The sequence below is a fragment of the Leptinotarsa decemlineata genome, unplaced genomic scaffold, assembly GCF_025532065.1.
Source record: "Leptinotarsa decemlineata unplaced genomic scaffold, Ldec_3_MD MMD2_tig00000008_RagTag_RagTag, whole genome shotgun sequence".
In the NCBI taxonomy this organism is placed as follows: domain Eukaryota; kingdom Metazoa; phylum Arthropoda; class Insecta; order Coleoptera; family Chrysomelidae; genus Leptinotarsa; species Leptinotarsa decemlineata.
Genome location: NW_027412537.1, coordinates 687,283 through 706,209, shown reverse-complemented (window position 1 = coordinate 706,209; position 18,927 = coordinate 687,283). Strand labels below are relative to the sequence as shown.

The 18,927-nt window shown below is 36.9% G+C and overlaps 1 protein-coding gene across 1 annotated transcript in view; it reads left to right on the top strand.

Annotated features, from left to right (window-relative positions):
• Nucleotides 1-12,015: 12,015 nt before the first annotated feature.
• Nucleotides 12,016-18,927, top strand: part of LOC111510456 (nose resistant to fluoxetine protein 6) — a 53,854-nt gene continuing 46,942 nt past the window's right edge. The window contains exon 1 of the mRNA XM_074170820.1: nucleotides 12,016-12,423. Within this exon, the coding sequence (XP_074026921.1) occupies nucleotides 12,186-12,423 (238 nt within the window). The 5' untranslated portion in view covers nucleotides 12,016-12,185. The remainder of the gene's footprint in view (nucleotides 12,424-18,927) is intronic.

Here is an 18,927-nt window from a genome sequence, read left to right as displayed (position 1 = left end):
AATATAAAAATATTTATAATGAGGAAAGTTGAATCAGAATGATGGAGTGATAGTCTACGTCAAATCAGATCTTTATCAATCTCATAGTATATATGAATTCAAGGGATCCATCACTATCAAACTGAAAATTGCTTTAGGAGAAAATTATGTGAAAGTACACGCCCTTCACAGATCACTATACACCAGTATCACTGAATTCATTGAAAACTTGAAATCGTACCTAAATCATGATAGAGACCAGCAATATCACTCAAAACTAATTGTCGCAGATATCAACATCGACATTCTCAATCATTCTGATTACTCGAATGAATAACTGGATGTTCTGAGTGAACATTGATATATTTCGGGTATAAATAGCTAGAATACAAGGAAACGCAAAATCATGTATAGACCATATATTTGTTAATAATAAATCTGAAGACTTCAGCAACGTAATACCAATTATTCTCTATACCAACAACACAGATCATTATTTGATCCTTGTTCAATTAGTTTTTCCAAATCAAAATGAAATATTGAAAAAAATATATATTTCACAAATAAATCATAAGTAACTTTTGGAAAAAATGTGTCAAATCTCTTGGAGAGCAGTTTACTCAATGCCAAGTATTGAATCTGTAAAAAGTTAATTTATAGAAATAGTACAAAGTTTAAAAATAATAAGAATGAAAAGTAATGAGGAGAAACGGAGAAAATGGATAACCAAATCCCTAATGAAATCTGTTAATGAAAAAGATTATGGGTGCAATCACGTAGTAAAGAATTAAAACAGGAATATAAAATACAAAAATAAACTAGACAGGGTACTGAAACTTGTGATGCACTGAAAAAAAAAATGATTATTACAAAGCACGCACTAATGAACATGTAAACGATGCAAAAAAATTGTGGAGTAACATCAATGAAATGTTTGGCTAATGCCAAAATGACACCGGATTAAAGACGGCCAAAACAATATCATTACTGATGATGAACAAAAAGGACCTATTTTCAATAACACCTTCATGGAAAGAAATATTGTCAAAGACGGTTCGAACGTACCAAAAGAAAAAACAACAAAAAATTCAATTTTCATTTCCCCTACATCAGAAAACGAAGTGCTCGAAGTTATACATCAATTAAAAAATGGTAAATCTCCGGGCATCGATAATATAAAGGCAGAAACCCTCAAAATAATTGCACCTCACATAGTCGGCTCTATAACCTTCATAATCAACAGATGTATAGAATCCGGGAAAATTCCCGAAAAATTCAAAATTTCTGTGGTGAGACCCATTCATAGAAAAGGAGAACATTACAGGCCATTCCACTCATCACCAACTTCACAAACATTTTTGAAAGAATACTGAGATATAAACTCTCTAGATATTTGCAAATGTATAAACTACTACTACTACAAACTATGTTTACGGAGTATTGGATGAGGGCTAGCTTTGCATTGGTGTTTTTGTAGATCTGGCGAAGGCATTTGATACCGTGAGTCACGCCATATTACTATCAATACTTCAAAATAATGGGATACGGAAACATTGTCTAGAAGTTTTCAAAAGCTATCTTGATAAGCGCCAATAATGTGTTAAAATCAATGAAGCTTACAGTGAGTTTAGGTAAATTAAATGTGATATGCCTCAGGGTACAGTGCTACGGCCTATTCTTTTCTCGATTTATGTGAATGGATTATTTTCAATACAGTCTGAAGGAATGATAATCAGCTTTGCGGATGACACCGCAGTTCTTTAAAAGGGACAAGACTCGACCAGTCTCAAAAACTTTGTGGAAGTAGATCTTTCTTTGATATAAACATTTTTTGTCAACGGATTACTAACTATTAATACTGATAAAACATTCTTTATACCCTTTACCACATATGAAACTACCTTGCCAAGCTTTCTACTACTCACTTTGCCAAGTAACCTACAAACATTTTCTGTAAATACCATCAAATACCTCGGAATTATAATAGATACACATATGCGATGGGATCATCATGTGGATTTGGTTCTCAAAAAGCTTCGCTTTGTTCTCCATAAATTCCGGCAATTAAATCATATTCTTGACCTAAAACAGAAAAAAAAATATTACAGTTTAGTGGAAAGTCACCTGAGCTACGGTCTTCTAGGACGGGGAGGAATATCTGAATTTTACCTACGCCCACTCAGGGTTATTCAAAAGCGTTTCCTTAAACAGATGTTATCTAAAAGTTCAAGATTTCCAAGTGAACGTTTATATGAAGAATCGGGTGTACTAGACGTCAGATAGCTATATTTCAAACAAAGCAATATCAGAAAATATAAAAATGAACGTGTTAGGAATCACACGTTGAAAGATAAGACCTCGTTAGTCCTTAGCTCGTACAAGTTTCTCAACTTCTGAGAGTCGTAGTTCGTATGGGGGCGACAGCTGATCAACGGAAAAACAGATTTTGAAACAGATTTTTTTTAAAATTTCACCCATTACTATAATACAAGGCGTCACATTCAATTTCATTGTCCTCGGACACAAAGATCCATTGGACAACGAAGCTATTATTATTTGGAATCGAAATTGTATAATAGTCTACCTATAGACATTCAGGAAAGTCGATCTATTTACCTCAACACAATCAATACACATTTGGAGAATTAAATTATGGCAAAATCTCATATCGCAGAATAACGTAGTTACTGAGAATAGAACCAAAAGTTTTGATAAAAACAAAAATCTGTTTGAAATCTACTTTTCCGTTAACCAGTGTGTATACGTATATCTATGTTTGTGAACAAATGTGAGTGTGTCTACATATATAATACATTTTTATTCGTAAATTATATTATTAAATTTTAACAGTGTGTATCTGGAATATTTATATTATAATGATAAAAACTTTTTTCTTAGAATCAATCTGTATCTGTATCTGTAGAGTAGGGAGGGTGAGTGTAAGCCCACGCACTTAAGCCACATGTGACCCATTGTACATCCTCCCGAGGAGTTCTCCTCCTAGGTCATCGTCCATCCTGTCCTTTCCAGGAAGGTGGACAGGTCGCTGGGAGACATCTCCTTTATATCGGCAGGTGTAGGCCAAGACTCACCGAACACAAACTCTCTTATTGACGATAATTCCGGGCACTCGCACAGGACATGCCTGACAGTCTCATCTTCCTCTTCACACATCCTGCATAGAGCTGTGTCCACTATCCCCATATTATGTAGGTGTTTCCTTAGCTGACAGTGGCCAGTCAAAAATCCTACTGTAAAGCGTAGATTTTTCCTGGTCATCGCCAGATATTTCTTCGGCGCCAGCTTCCCAGGGGCGCCCAAGGTGATCCTGGTAAGATTACATCCTTTGATTCCATACCATCTCTTTAAGGATTGAGCATGGGTGTGACATTTGACTAGTTCAGCAATTGTCGAAGTCATCAGGCCGTGGGTACCACTGGGTCCTGAAATTCTTAGTTCAGCCGCTTCCTTGGCTAAAGAGTCGGCAATGCGATTACCTTTACTCCTGTCGTGCCTTTTAACCCACCTCAGGATAATGTTATTATCTACCGAGGCTTTGGCTAAATCTTGGTGGCACTCTAGTACTAGCCCTGAGGTAACACGCTGTCTGTTCAAGGCTAATAATGCTTGTCTGCTATCAGTGCAGATTGTTATGTTTTTGCCAGAAAATTCCTTTCTTGGTTATTTCTTTTGTGGCGATTGAGATACCAGCCAGTTCTGTTTGGACCACGCTGGTATTTCTTCCCATTCCATACTTAATCCTTAGGCTTAGTGATCTAGAGTACACTCCACATCCTGAGCCTTCTTTGGTTTTTGACCCATTCCTACTTCGAGGTTTACACCAGCCGTGCGCAATCGTACCATGGCCATTAACGCAACCTCCTTAACGTACAGATCCAGAGGGGTCAGACCCGTGATTAATTCCATTGCCGCGGTTGGTGTTGTTCTCATGGCTCCTGGGATGTTTAAACAAGCCAGTCGCTATATTTGATATAATTTTTGGATGACCGTTGCTTGTAGAACTTTCGGTCCCCATGCAATGGATCCATACATCAACATAGGTCTTATTATTGCAGTGTAGATCCAGGCGACCACACGGGGTGAAAGACCCCATGCGCGTCCCACTGTCCTACGACAATGCTCATAAGCCACGTATGCTTTTTTTGCTCTACTCTGTAGATGAGAATTCCATGTTAGCTTCTTGTCGAGGATAGTACCAAGGTATTTCACCTCTTCAGAGAAGTTTAGTTTGCTTTTAAATCAATCAATCTATTACTAGATTTATTTCATTTCTTGATATACAATATGAACCACTAACAAGTGTCAACTTCAGTAGAACATCATTGTGCTTATTTGCTACATGTTTTCAATCATTATAACATGAAAATAATGTCTATCTGCAATTAAACGCCATTCTAACCATTGAGTATATTGCAAAAAACTAAATACCAGTAAATATTATGCAATTAGAGTTTTCAATTTCAATATAACTGTTCTGACAACAGCATATTATGGAAGTATTTATGTGGAAGTACCCACTTGAATCGCATATTCATTTGCAAAAACGTATCATATACTGAACATGAACTGTACAGACTATTGTCATAATAGTTTTACTTGCTATGAATGGGATTTTAATTTATGTTTGTATCATTTCCGTGTGTGATGAAAAAAATTCGTATTCATAAAAACAACTACGAGTACTTTATAAGGCACGATTCAAACCTTAATCTTCCTAAACATAGAATAGAAAATACAGAAACAGTTTCAAGCTACCTATATGGCTAACACAGTGTACATACATATATCACTGGTGGTCACAGAAGAAGGTAACAATCCATTTTTCCATTTGCTGTGTAACACTAAAACCTCATTATTTGGAAAACTTCTTTATGGCAATTTTATGACGATTTTCATGAAGCAGTAATAGTTAAGATACTAGTAATAGTCACCAAAGTTTTTTACAACTTTGGATATAATTGATTTTGATATTGCATTTTGATGTATTCAAATATGTTTTATCTCTTAGAAAAATGAGTTTGTATTTAACAAACTCATATATCTGAGACACTTTATTTTTCATTGTTACATTTATGAACCTATATCTTGCCAACTTTAGTTCTTCATATGTTTAATTTGAACTTTAATAAATCTATCTATGTATCATCCTGAATCTACTGACTTCCTAACCCCTTTGAAACACAGGTATTTGATGATGACTCGATATTTCAATTTTCCAATTTTTTAAATGTTTCCATTTTTTTCAGATTTGTTCTTCAATTCTAGTTTTCTTTTTTGACACACAAGTTTACACTAGTTATAACAGGTAATTCTTCGTTGCTAATGTAAAACAATATTTTGTTTATCCACGAAACCGGTCTATGCTAACTAGACATAAAAAAATTCTCGTATTTCGAATTTATATTCAAAATAATCACCTCTCGCAACGCCTCTGAAGTAAAACGATTACTTCCCTGGCTAATACACTGCTTGGAGGTTTGTTCATGACATGTTACTGTAACTACTTCTCTGTTTTGATTGGGTTCTTTGTCGATCCCATAGATGGCGTCTCTCACATCTCGTAAGGGGATATGTCATTGTCATTACTCAGGCTTGTCCTTTAAGAACAGTTGAGTCCAACATTTACAGTTCAGCGTAGCACTACTGATGATACCTATAGCGGGTCTGGTTAAAACAGATCCTGTCTCAAACAAAGGATATGTATATGCGGCCGAGCTTTGTTGAAATAAGTCGAGTTCTGGAAACACTGATGTCTTGGTTGGACTTAACTTGCACTGACGAAGAGTAATACTTCAAAACTGGTCTGTGGGTGCTCACTCGATTGATTTCAGCAAGGGTCTGCTGCTGGAAGATTCAGAAGTATCTGCAGAAGTTCCTCTGAGAAAAAAATTGCACAGAAGTATGTCTCATATAATTCAATGTTCACCAAGGTATTAGCCGAAGATGTAGCTGATCTTCGCCAGGCATTTGTCATGTACTGGTCTGAAGGGTTATGTTATTGAAAATAATATATTTCCTACACCTATTCAATATATCTATCTGTAAAAGACGAATATTAACGAAATCTGTATGTTTTATGGGTATAAAACGATTCAACTCGTAGAGGGATCAATATTGAAGCAATAAGTGTAGTCCTACGGAAAAGTTAGACGGGAAAACATTGATAATTGTTGTTATCTTCCTCCAGATTTATTCAGTGAATCGATGTGAATTCATTCATGTCATTGACCAGGTTCACACAACACAATACAATCTGTTTAAAAACCTGTTTTTCATTGATCAGCTGTCCAATATAATCCATCATGTTGTACAATGGGGAAACAAAAGCATTTCTGTCAGCAACGAAGTCACACAACTTATAATGTAAGGTACGCCACTGGTTCTTGAAGGCTGTTTTGTCTCAAGGGGGCAAAACAGAATTTTTTGTTAATTTTCAATAGAACCTAGACGTATTCACAAAATCTCATAATTTATGAAATGTTGTTGTAACAAAATGGACCCCAGGTAGTCGTTTATCAATTTCAAAGCCTTGATTGAGCCTATAGTTAACAAGAAAAATGTTATTAAGGATAAAGAAGAATAATAATTCATTCCCCAGCTTAGTTCGATGAATTAATTAGAAAACCCTTCGCAAAAACTCTAACTTTGATTATGCCGAAGTTTTTATAATCTCGTTGTTATTCTACAAGAATATCGCTCAACTGAAGTTACTTATAGGATTATCAAGAGAACGAATATAAGACTTTATGAACTCAATCACTTTTAGGTTATCTGTAATTACAAATAGAGAATTCTTGGTTTGCTGTGAATAATACATTTCCATTAATATTTTTGATAATCAAATTCGGGAGAGAAATGGATCTAGTAGAAACTTTGGTTATACCAAAGCGGAGTTCTAGACAAATATACAACATTTTTAGGTATGTATGATAACATATCTTTCTGCCCGTGTTATTTAACGAGACAATACATGAGTTATACATGAAAAATATTTGATAATGCTATTAATCATGATTTTTCCACCGGAGTGGAAAAAAAATTTAATAAAAGGAAAATTTAATGGAATATCTTAAACACCCTGCACACATGGGAACCTGGTTCGCCAAACTTGGTTCGACAAACCATTCCCTTGTGTGTGGTGTTTAACGAACCAATATCGCCACAATTTCTCACGAACTTAGTGTTCCATCGGGTTGGAAAACATTTGTTGGCTTCACCGGCAGGGCGCACTAAGTTCGTCTGTGTGTATTTTTTCCACAGTGTGTGCGGTGATATGGTGCATGAAAACTTCTACAAGTTTATTCCAGAAGCTAGGTAGCGAAGTATAGAAACAAGGCGATGTTCGGCCGATATCGACTTTCTCATGTTAGTTGTTTTGATATGTAGGATGTCACAAGTTCCAATGAATAATTGATTTCTGAAATAATTACTTCGCCTTCAACAATGAATAAACCGATAAACCAACAAATAGAATACCTAACTCACTCTTCATAGAACCCGCAACTGTTGAGGAGTCTGAAGACATTATTCGATCACTCAAAACAGTTAAAGCTCCTGGACTCGATAACTTAAAATCTGATTTCATTTCAGCTCCTTTAACACATATAATAAAGAAATCTATATATTTTGGCATATTCCCAAGTATTATTAAAAATTCATCAATGAAGCCTACATATAAAGCCGGAAACAACAAACAAGCAATAAATTATAGGCCAATTTCCTCAACAAGCAACGTTGAGATAGACTTTGAAAAGTTCGTGAAAGTGAGATTTGACAGCTTCATCATAACATCTCATCCGACAAACAATACGGCAAAATCTATAATTCTATAGACAAAAGTAATCCATGTCTATGCATCTTTGTCGACTTGACCAAAGCCTACGACACGGTCAGCCATCAGAAACTCCTTCAAACACTTGAAGCCATGGGCTTCCGGGGAATACCACTCAACTTGATGGAGAGTTTCCCTAGTGAAAGAAAACAAGTGGTCAATAAAGATGGCAGAATAAACCCTGAAAAAAACTCTGAAATACGGCGTACCACACGGGACTGTGTTGGACCCTATTCTATTCAATCTATACATCAACGAACTATTCAAAATAATAACACAAAACTCCATTATCAGCTTTGCTGATAATATTGCGATCTTCTATGCAGACTCATACTGGAAATCTCTAAAAACCAAAGCGGAAAAGACTTTATGAATGTAATGAACTTCTTTCAAACTCGAATACTCACCATCAATCTCCAAAAAACCTTTTTTGTTCCTTTCACATGCTACAGCGATAATATCCCAGCATATAAGTAACTTGAATTCAACGTCGACCTCAAAAGGATCCCTTCAGCTTCCCGCAATAAATATTTGGAAATTATGATAGACTGTCACCTCAGATGAAACTGCCATGCAGACTATGTACCAAAAAAATTGAAGAGCATGGCCAACAGGATTAAAGTCTACAGAGAAATATTTGTGTCAATTCCATATGACACACTGATTCAGATATATATAACATATGGTATAAATGTTTGGTATGGTATCGCAGACACCTACTTAAGACCATAAGAGACATCACAAAAATGGATCTTGAAGATCATACTCTGCAAAAACTATAGATACCCAACGGAAACATTATTCACAAATGCGAGCCTATACAGCTCAAACATGAAACACGCTAAAAAGCCAAAACAACAACCATTCCAAGAATGAATACACGAAAATGTCAAAGTTCGTTTACTTACCTCTGTCTAGTCTTATATGCTGATATACCAGATGATCTCCGCAGAATACGGTCATTCGGCTTGCTAAAGAAACTAAATGCTATCCAAGAGAAAATATACACCGATCAATTGATAGGAAAAACTTAAAGTGAGATTCACTATTCCTTGCCTACTTGTTTATATACAAAGTTGTATCTGTATTGTACATGAACATACTTATATTCATAAACTTTTTCCTTTGTAATATCTTTGATATGTTTTTTGTTATCTATATCTATCTTCTTGTAATATTCATGTATATATTGTATATTCTATAAACTATAGTTCTATATACTAACCTAAAATACTTTCGCCCATGTACAAGCAAAACTTTTTGGGCGCTTAGTATTCGTTTACCATCATTTACTGTTAGCAATAGTTAAATTAAAACTCTACTTGTACATTTGTTGAATAAATTATTGTTTTGTCTTGCTTCGGTGATTGTTGAATAATTGATGTAATTGATGTAATATTAGAGATTGAGGTGAGATCACTTCTCTCCCACGAAGACTATTAATACTCCAAAACTTCAATCACAATTTTAGATTACTAGATTACTATAAATATTTTAAGTACGGAAAACTACATTTGATAAATGATTATATTGAATGGCCATTTAAAATGAGCATGAGTTCAATAATGACACATATGTATAGCCCAGCTATCTAAGATATGAAGGGAGCGTTAGATCGCAAAACAATGAAGCGTTCTGAATTTTTGGGATGTTAGGTACGTCTTGTGAAATCAAGTTTGTTGCTTGGAAAGACTTGGAAGGAAGTTGTAGAGCAGTTATTTGGCTTCAACTTAACCGCAAAACGAGCGCTGTGACTTCGTTCTTCAAAGAGGGTTTGCGAAATGGAACAAACTCGGTATACTACACTGCCTTCACGTCCCTCCCAAAATCCATCCCTGTTGGAGATGACATGTTTGTTGTAGTGGATGGAGGTAACCTTCTCTACAAGGTTGAATGGCATCAAAACAGCTCAGTCAGGGGAATAGTGGCTGAACATCAGCCATTTTGGGAAAACGATGGCAGTGATAATCCATGAATACCCAGAGGAGGTAACTGTGAGTAGCACAAAAACTGTATAGTGGCTCCATCATTACGCTGCCTTAGCGTACAGTGAAATTATTTTTGAGGAGTCTACACTCATAAAAGTGTCCCAAAAGAATTTTCTTTCTGAACGTAAAACTAAGGATAGTTTGGTAGAATACTTCTGCACTGGACAGAAAAGCTGAATGATTTAGATAGAGGAATCCCCTGAGGATGCTTATTGTCGGTGGCATTGTGAGGAAAGCACCGCAGGAGTGCAATCATGACAAGCACGTCATAATCGCCGGAGAGGACTGAGACCTGCTAGTACTCTCAGTGGATTGGGGTGGTACGAAGCAGGGAATATGGTATTCTGGAGAAGTGGCATGGGTAGAGTAGATGTCCAGCAATTCCCATCTGCTTTCTTAGATCCAAAAGATCTTTGCTAAGCCCCTGGAATGGAACTCTGGAACTCTGGAACTCTGGAGTAGGATGCCACTTATGAGGCAACATTCTGCTGGGAACAAATGTCTCATAGCGAAGCACGGTAAATGAGAAAACGACTCCATTCACACCCTGCGCTATAAGATATTTGTTAGGCAGCCAACGCTAAAGTCCACCTTGCTTGTTTACTCACAACCATGTTTGCTGCTAAGGAGCATTCAAACAGAACGTACCACCAAGTGCAGAAATTATTGGAGGTAGAATGAAAGCTCATCAACCAGGGGTGGGCTCGGCGCCCTCGCAATAACCTTCCTCCATCCAACAACTCGCCCCAGAAACCTGAGTGTGCTCTCCTGCCAGTGCCGAAAAGACTGTGGAGAACTGAAGAGTAAGGCTGAAGAGTTCTATTCTTTGCAAAATATTCAATGGCAGAATTTGTCTCAACGCCTCGTGGTTGGTGATGGCGAAATTGGACGAAGAGGAAGACGTCGACGATCCATTCCTCATCACAGCTTTTGAACTGCCTCCTCGAGAGGAACAGCTGGAAGACGAAGCAAATCGGGGCCGTCCAAAACAACTCTCATTGAGATAACACAATGAATGGCGTCAGGTAAGCCTAATATTGTATAATAAACTTTCTGAGTTCTTTAACATATAGTTTACAGTGCATTTTATCACTGATTTCGATATTAATGATTCTAGTTTTACCTCGCATTGTTTTTTTGCCAAAGAAGTCACCAAAGGAGCTACCGGAGGAGCAAGACGATAACACCTTACGTCCACTGAACCTCCCCCAACTCTTTTTATTCGACAATATGACTACTGTTAATATGCATGAGTATATTTTCACAGTGCATGTCGTTTAAGCGCATATAAACTTTATTTCATAATTTATATTATCCTAATCCTACCCAAGAATGCTGCAACCCCTTAGCCTCTGTTTCTTGAAACCTCGGTTTCTTTTTCGTTTTTTACATATAACAAGAAAACTAGTCGTACCAAAGGATTAAGCTTGCGTTCAAATCAAAGCTGAGTTACTGCCCTACAATTGATCTCCTACACCGTAGGAGGAATCTATATTGTTTGGAAGATGCGTGAAAGCGCTATTTCAAAAATTTCGGGGAAGATGTAGGTATTGAAAGTGTATATTTTTAGAAGGGATTAATTTTTGGGTACTAGTAAGATGTACACTTTCGAAGATTCACACCAAAAACTAATAAAAGTCTGAACAATTCGAGGTTGTTGAGCACCCTAAAGTATGGTTTTCACAGTTGGTACCTACGTGAAAAACTAAAAATGGTCATAATATTTCAGATCATGAAATTCAGTGAAACAGACATGAATATAAACAAAATGATTGTTGTTTATATCCGACCCTGTTTCATTTAATGTAATCATTCGTTATACATTTACGGAGTACCCAAAATGTCTAGAAACATTATGGATATTACATCACATATCCATAATCAGCAGACACTCAGGGAAAGAGAAAATAAAAAACCATTAACAGTTTGCGAATCGTTGGTGATATTTTACTTTACTTTCTGTACCAAATGTGATGTAGTTTTTATATGGAGTGAATTCGTGAACAGTTTAGTGTGCCTTCTCAAATCACCAGATGCCATGAATGCAATTTAAATGACGTTAGTTTGTTTCATTTGAATAGAAGTTTCACGAAAAAATCCAATTATGGATAGCTGATGATGACGCATTAATATACATATAAAAGAAGTTTCAGATATTTGGGTGGCCATACATTGTGATTATTCATTCCGTCGAAGTAGCAGCAATTAATATTCGGCTTCCGTTAAGTTTGCGAATCAATATTTGAACGACTATAATAGTGTTTGCAAATGATCATTTATGTTAGAAACTTTCAAACCGCATTGGTTATATTTTCCTGTCATTATAAGAGAGCTTTGCGTAATTCATTGTCAGTTGACCGTAGTTCATGATGATAGCGATAATGACTACACAATTCTGGATTCGGTTTTTTGCGTTTTCATTGGGCCTCTGTCACACAGGGGGTGCTGAGGTTGTTTCAGTGGAGAATTTTCTCGAAGAAATTGACTCAAGAAGTTTGATGGAAATGTATATTCCTACCATTCGATCAAAAAATGAACAGTGCCGAAAACACAGTCTATATTATTTGCAGGAGTTGAGGAAATATACTTTGTGGGCAACAGAAAGTAAGTACTAAAGTATTGAGATGTATACGATTGCTTTTGTTTTCATAAAACATATATAAATCTACTGTTTTTGAAGTTTTGTTAACAAGAATTTTGTGTAGCCCAGATAAAATTGAAAAAAATAATGATGAATAACTTACCAAACATGAAGATAAAATGGGTCAACATCCTAATTTGAAAATGTTATAACTCAAGTTATGGAAACATTTATGCTCAATAATCGTTTATCATCACCTCATATCATAACTTAGAGCTCTCGCTGTGTCTGTCGGTATGCCTGTATGTCTAAACGCGATGAACTCAAAAACTACCTAATAGATTTTCATTCGGATTGAGGCGTCATTCAGGACGACTCCCAGCTCACAATTTCAAAAACCGAAATGGTATCAATACATCTTAGAAATCGACCAAAAAATAAAGTATATATGCACTTGTGTCCGAAAATGCTTCGTTTCGGAGATAGGGGGTGTTGAAATTGAATTTTTTTGATAATCCACATGCGATAACGCAAACTCATTTCCAAGACAGATCCACTTTTAATGTATGGAAAGGCATAATTGGGCATTATTTAATTGGGCCCTATTTTCCCCTCTTTCGTTTGATTGGAGATGCTTGCCTACATTTTTTGGAACACGAGCTTTCCCAATTTATGGAAGATGTTCCTATTGGTCTCCGAAATCACTCTTGATTTATGCACGATGGAGCTCCTGCTCATTTTAGTCTGATAGCAAGAAATTTTTTAGACGTAGCATATCCCCAACGATGGATAGGTAGAGGAGGCACTGAGCATTGGCCCCCGAGGTCCCCGGACCTCAATATCAATTTTTTTTTGGGGACACTTAAAATCACTAGTTAATGCTAGCCCCATTGAAAACGAGGAAATGTTGAGGGATCGCATCATAGCTTGCTGCGAAACGATAAGAAACACTCCGGGCATTTTTCAACGGGTGCAGAGTTCTTTGATGAGGAGAGCAGAAGCTTGTATCACTGTTGGGGAGTCGTCACTTTGAACAGTTGCTGTAATAGTTGTTTCGTTCAATTTTTATGTGTTTATTTTTCTAATAAATAACATGGTACATCTCCGAATTGTTTTTTTACAAACTTCGAAATGTAGCACTTTCTTATTGAATAATTGAACCTGACAAATTTTTTTTAATTTGAATTGAATAAGCAGTTCGATAATGATCAGTTTAGGGTATACTGCGTATGAAGTTTGATGAAAATAAATAAAATTGCGAAAAACTTATGACAAAAACCTACCATGTTCTGAAAAATTTCAACAACCTCTATTTCGAAAAGGAATCATTCTTTGTTAAACATTTTATAGGAAAAAGTTGTTTATTTTGACGAGATCCACCACATACTTAGTTTTTGTAATGTTCTCAGCAACTAGGAGCTAAGTACCATGCATCGATATAGAAAATTGTAAATATCTCGAAAACGATCACCTCCAGCGTTGTTGAGGAAGTGTACCTTTTTTACTTGGGAAAGGTGTGGAAATTAGGTTTTTTCATGAAAAGAATCAAAAGTTTACTGTCAAAAAAGTTAGGGCAATTTGAAATAAATAATGACAGCGTACGTAGTGCCCTCTAGATGTTACAAGAAAATTATTACGAATTTATGATTTCCCACGTCAAAAAAACCCGGGTACCAAATTTCGTGCAAATAACTTATTTTTTGCAAGAGTTATTTTCAAAAAGTGAACAAAAAAATTCAATTCCAACACCCCGTATCTCCGAAACGAAGCATTTTCGGACACAAGTTCATATAGACTTTTTTCTTAAAATTATCCCAGGAATACGTCATTTGAATATTTTAACGTATTTACACCCTGTATATGAAGAAAAAATTTTTGAACCCTACATACCACTGATCACATTTTTTTTGTCTTCATTTGCTTTCCAGATAATATGTACAAATACACTGACTGATTGGGCATGGAAACCTTCGAGAAAGCTATTGTACAGTGGAACAAGTGTTACAGTTCTGTAAATTGTCTAGTGAAAATCCCACAATGAAGTGGTCCTTGAACACATTCGATATATTGAGTAATATATTTATAGCAATATGAATTAACTTTTCTTTTGAAGATGTCAATTGGCTCGTAATGAATTGAATGATGAGGAAACCAATATTACCAAGAAATTATATTAGTTTGACAAACTTCTAATATCGTCGCATTTCTGCCAATAACTCACCTTATATATAACATTCTCTCATGTTGAATCAGAAACTTTCAATCACTATAAAATCATCTCAAGGGAGGTGTTGAATCAGGAATTGTTCAGAAGTTCCTTTAACATTTCAGCGTTATTCGGTTTCAATATCGTGATAAAAGTGTGTTTCAGGGTCCTTAGAGATTTTAATGTGTACAAGAGTCAACAATTCTCAAACCACTTCTATTCATTCCCTCCTTATCAGAAATTGGTTTTATGTAGCAGGAAATATATATTTGAGTTTCAACAAACTCGGGTCGTAACAGTTCTTTTTCACTAGTTCGGACTTCCATTGTCTATTATATAAAATGATTTGAAATCCCTGAAACAAGTAAAAAAGAATAATTAAAAAAGAATAGTTGAAAATAACAATTATATTAAGTAACAATAAACCTGAAATGAAATGATAGTAAAATAACCTACAAGTAAAAATATAATAATTGAATAAATAAAAATTAAAGGAATGCAAAAAAGAAAATAATAAAAATAAAAAGGTGTGGAGATTCCAAGTCACGTTAGTTCACGACGTTTCGATTGTTGGTATCTACAATCGTCTTCGGGTGATGACTGGACTGATTCCTCCGAGAGATGACTATTTTATAGGTCGTTGGAATACTTTCACTTTCTCTACTTTCCATTTTCCGCTTCACTGATTCCGTGAGAGATGACCGATTTGGCGGGAGTTGGTCATTTCTCGTTTGATGATGGGTTTCCATATGTTTCGTATATCTACGCTGGCCTGGCTGAATACGTTGTTGGACAACATGTATGCGGCTTCCTTAAATTTTCTCCTGAACCAATGTTCCTCTCTGTGCAAGATCTCAGCTTGGGACCACTCGATGTTGTGTTGATGGGTCCAAACATGGTCTGCTATTCCTGATTTGCTGGTTTCTCCTCGCTGTGTGTGCTTCTTGTGCTCGGCAATGCGAATATTCAATGGCCTCTTAGTTTCACCAATATAGGATTTTCCGCACTCACAGGGTATCCGGTAAATGCAATTCTTGGAATCGCAGTCCGCGTTTGGGGGCCTGGTTTTCGTGAGGCTGCTACGGATAGTGTTACCGGATCTGAAACAGGTTCTAATGTTGTACTTGGAACCAATTCTTCTTATCCTCTCCGATAATCCTCTGATGTAGGGAAGTGCAAGCACTGGTTGTGACGGCTTCTCTTCCTTGCGAGGCTCCTGCTGTCTTTTGGCCAAAGTCTTTTCTACCATCGCTTTGGAGTATCCATTCCGCTGAAGATCACTTTTGATGATGTCTAGTTCCTTCTCGAGACCTTCCTTTGTATTACAAAGCCCAAAAGCACGGTCTAATAGAGTCTTGATGATTCCTCTTTTTGTCGATTGATGGTGGTTGGATTCGTGGTTCAGATACTGTCCCGTATGAGTGGGTTTTCGGTATACAGATGTTTCCCACTTAGTGTCGGTCCTCTTCACCAAAACGTCTAAGAATGGCAATTCATTGTGGATTTCCTTCTCCATTGTGAAAGTGATGGAAGGTCTCACGCTGTTGATGTGTTTCAGAAAGGCGTCTAGTTCAGTATTCCCATGGTTCCATATTATGAAGGTGTCGTCAACATATCTCAACCAGACTCGAGGTTTCTTGTGGGCTTCTTCAATGGCCAGAGTTTCAAACCACTCCATATATATGTTGGCTATGACTGGTGAAAGTGGCGATCCCATTGGCAGTCCCTCATCTTGTGTAAAGAATTCGTCCTTCAGTTGGAAATAACAGTTTCGCACACAGCATCCTAGTAATTCCATAATTACTTCTATAGGTAGATTCGTTCTCTCTTTCAGGTTCCCGTCTTCGGATAGCTTTCTCTGTATGATTTGGAGTGCTTCTTCGACCGGAACGTTGGTGTAAAGGCTTTCCACGTCGAAACTAATTAGTTGATCTTCCTGTGTGACTTCAATTGACCCTAGTAGTTCGACAAAATGTCTTGAATTCTTCACAAAGGACGATGTTTTCCCTTGTAATGGTTGTATTAAGGGAAGTAAAAATCTAGACAAGTTTTGAGTAGCCGAATCTCTGGAGCTGATGATCGGTCTAAGCGGAACGTCCTTCTTGTGGATTTTGGGTAGACCATACAAGTGAGGGGGCTTACCCCCTTACCCCCTTACAACCATTACAAGGGAAAACATCGTCCTTTGTGAAGAATTCAAGACATTTTGTCGAACTACTAGGGTCAATTGAAGTCACACAGGAAGATCAACTAATTAGTTTCGACGTGGAAAGCCTTTACACCAACGTTCCGGTCGAAGAAGCACTCCAAATCATACAGAGAAAGCTATCCGAAGACGGGAACCTGAAAGAGAGAACGAATCTACCTATAGAAGTAATTATGGAATTACTAGGATGCTGTGTGCGAAACTGTTATTTCCAACTGAAGGACGAATTCTTTACACAAGATGAGGGACTGCCAATGGGATCGCCACTTTCACCAGTCATAGCCAACATATATATGGAGTGGTTTGAAACTCTGGCCATTGAAGAAGCCCACAAGAAACCTCGAGTCTGGTTGAGATATGTTGACGACACCTTCATAATATGGAACCATGGGAATACTGAACTAGACGCCTTTCTGAAACACATCAACAGCGTGAGACCTTCCATCACTTTCACAATGGAGAAGGAAATCCACAATGAATTGCCATTCTTAGACGTTTTGGTGAAGAGGACCGACACTAAGTGGGAAACATCTGTATACCGAAAACCCACTCATACGGGACAGTATCTGAACCACGAATCCAACCACCATCAATCGACAAAAAGAGGAATCATCAAGACTCTATTAGACCGTGCTTTTGGGCTTTGTAATACAAAGGAAGGTCTCGAGAAGGAACTAGACATCATCAAAAGTGATCTTCAGCGGAATGGATACTCCAAAGCGATGGTAGAAAAGACTTTGGCCAAAAGACAGCAGGAGCCTCGCAAGGAAGAGAAGCCGTCACAACCAGTGCTTGCACTTCCCTACATCAGAGGATTATCGGAGAGGATAAGAAGAATTGGTTCCAAGTACAACATTAGAACCTGTTTCAGATCCGGTAACACTATCCGTAGCAGCCTCACGAAAACCAGGCCCCCAAACGCGGACTGCGATTCCAAGAATTGCATTTACCGGATACCCTGTGAGTGCGGAAAATCCTATATTGGTGAAACTAAGAGGCCATTGAATATTCGCATTGCCGAGCACAAGAAGCACACACAGCGAGGAGAAACCAGCAAATCAGGAATAGCAGACCATGTTTGGACCCATCAACACAACATCGAGTGGTCCCAAGCTGAGATCTTGCACAGAGAGGAACATTGGTTCAGGAGAAAATTTAAGGAAGCCGCATACATGTTGTCCAACAACGTATTCAGCCAGGCCAGCGTAGATATACGAAACATATGGAAACCCATCATCAAACGAGAAATGACCAACTCCCGCCAAATCGGTCATCTCTCACGGAATCAGTGAAGCGGAAAATGGAAAGTAGAGAAAGTGAAAGTATTCCAACGACCTATAAAATAGTCATCTCTCGGAGGAATCAGTCCAGTCATCACCCGAAGACGATTGTAGATACCAACAATCGAAACGTCGTGAACTAACGTGACTTGGAATCTCCACACCTTTTTATTTTTATTATTTTCTTTTTTGCATTCCTTTAATTTTTATTTATTCAATTATTATATTTTTACTTGTAGGTTATTTTACTATCATTTCATTTCAGGTTTATTGTTACTTAATATAATTGTTATTTTCAACTATTCTTTTTTAATTATTCTTTTTTACTTGTTTCAGGGATTTCAAATCATTTTATATAATAGACAATGGAAGTCCGAACTAGTGAAATTCATCACGAAACATTGTCAATCACCTTCAAACCAACAGTTCTTTTGTTTGTCGAACGAACGACTTAAATCTGTTTTAAATCTGTCTTTCGTGAAGAGATTTCTGGAAATACCCATTGTGATGTATATGAGATGGTCTTATTTAATACAAAATTATTAGGAAGCAGGTCCATTTCAACGTTAGATGAAATTTTTTGCTATAGTGATTCTATAGCTTACATTCACACATGGTGCTCCAAATGAAGTGCCCACTAACCATTGATGCATTGGTAATCAAGACGCAAAAAACAAAAAACCGTTACGCATTTTCAACTCTTACCGTAAATATATTTCTTTACAGAAGTGTGACTTTTTTGTGAACAATGACATTTCAATACAAGTAGGTATACGATAATGCGTCTTTGGTATCTGATGGAATTGGCCGATACTTGAAAATCCACATAACTAAC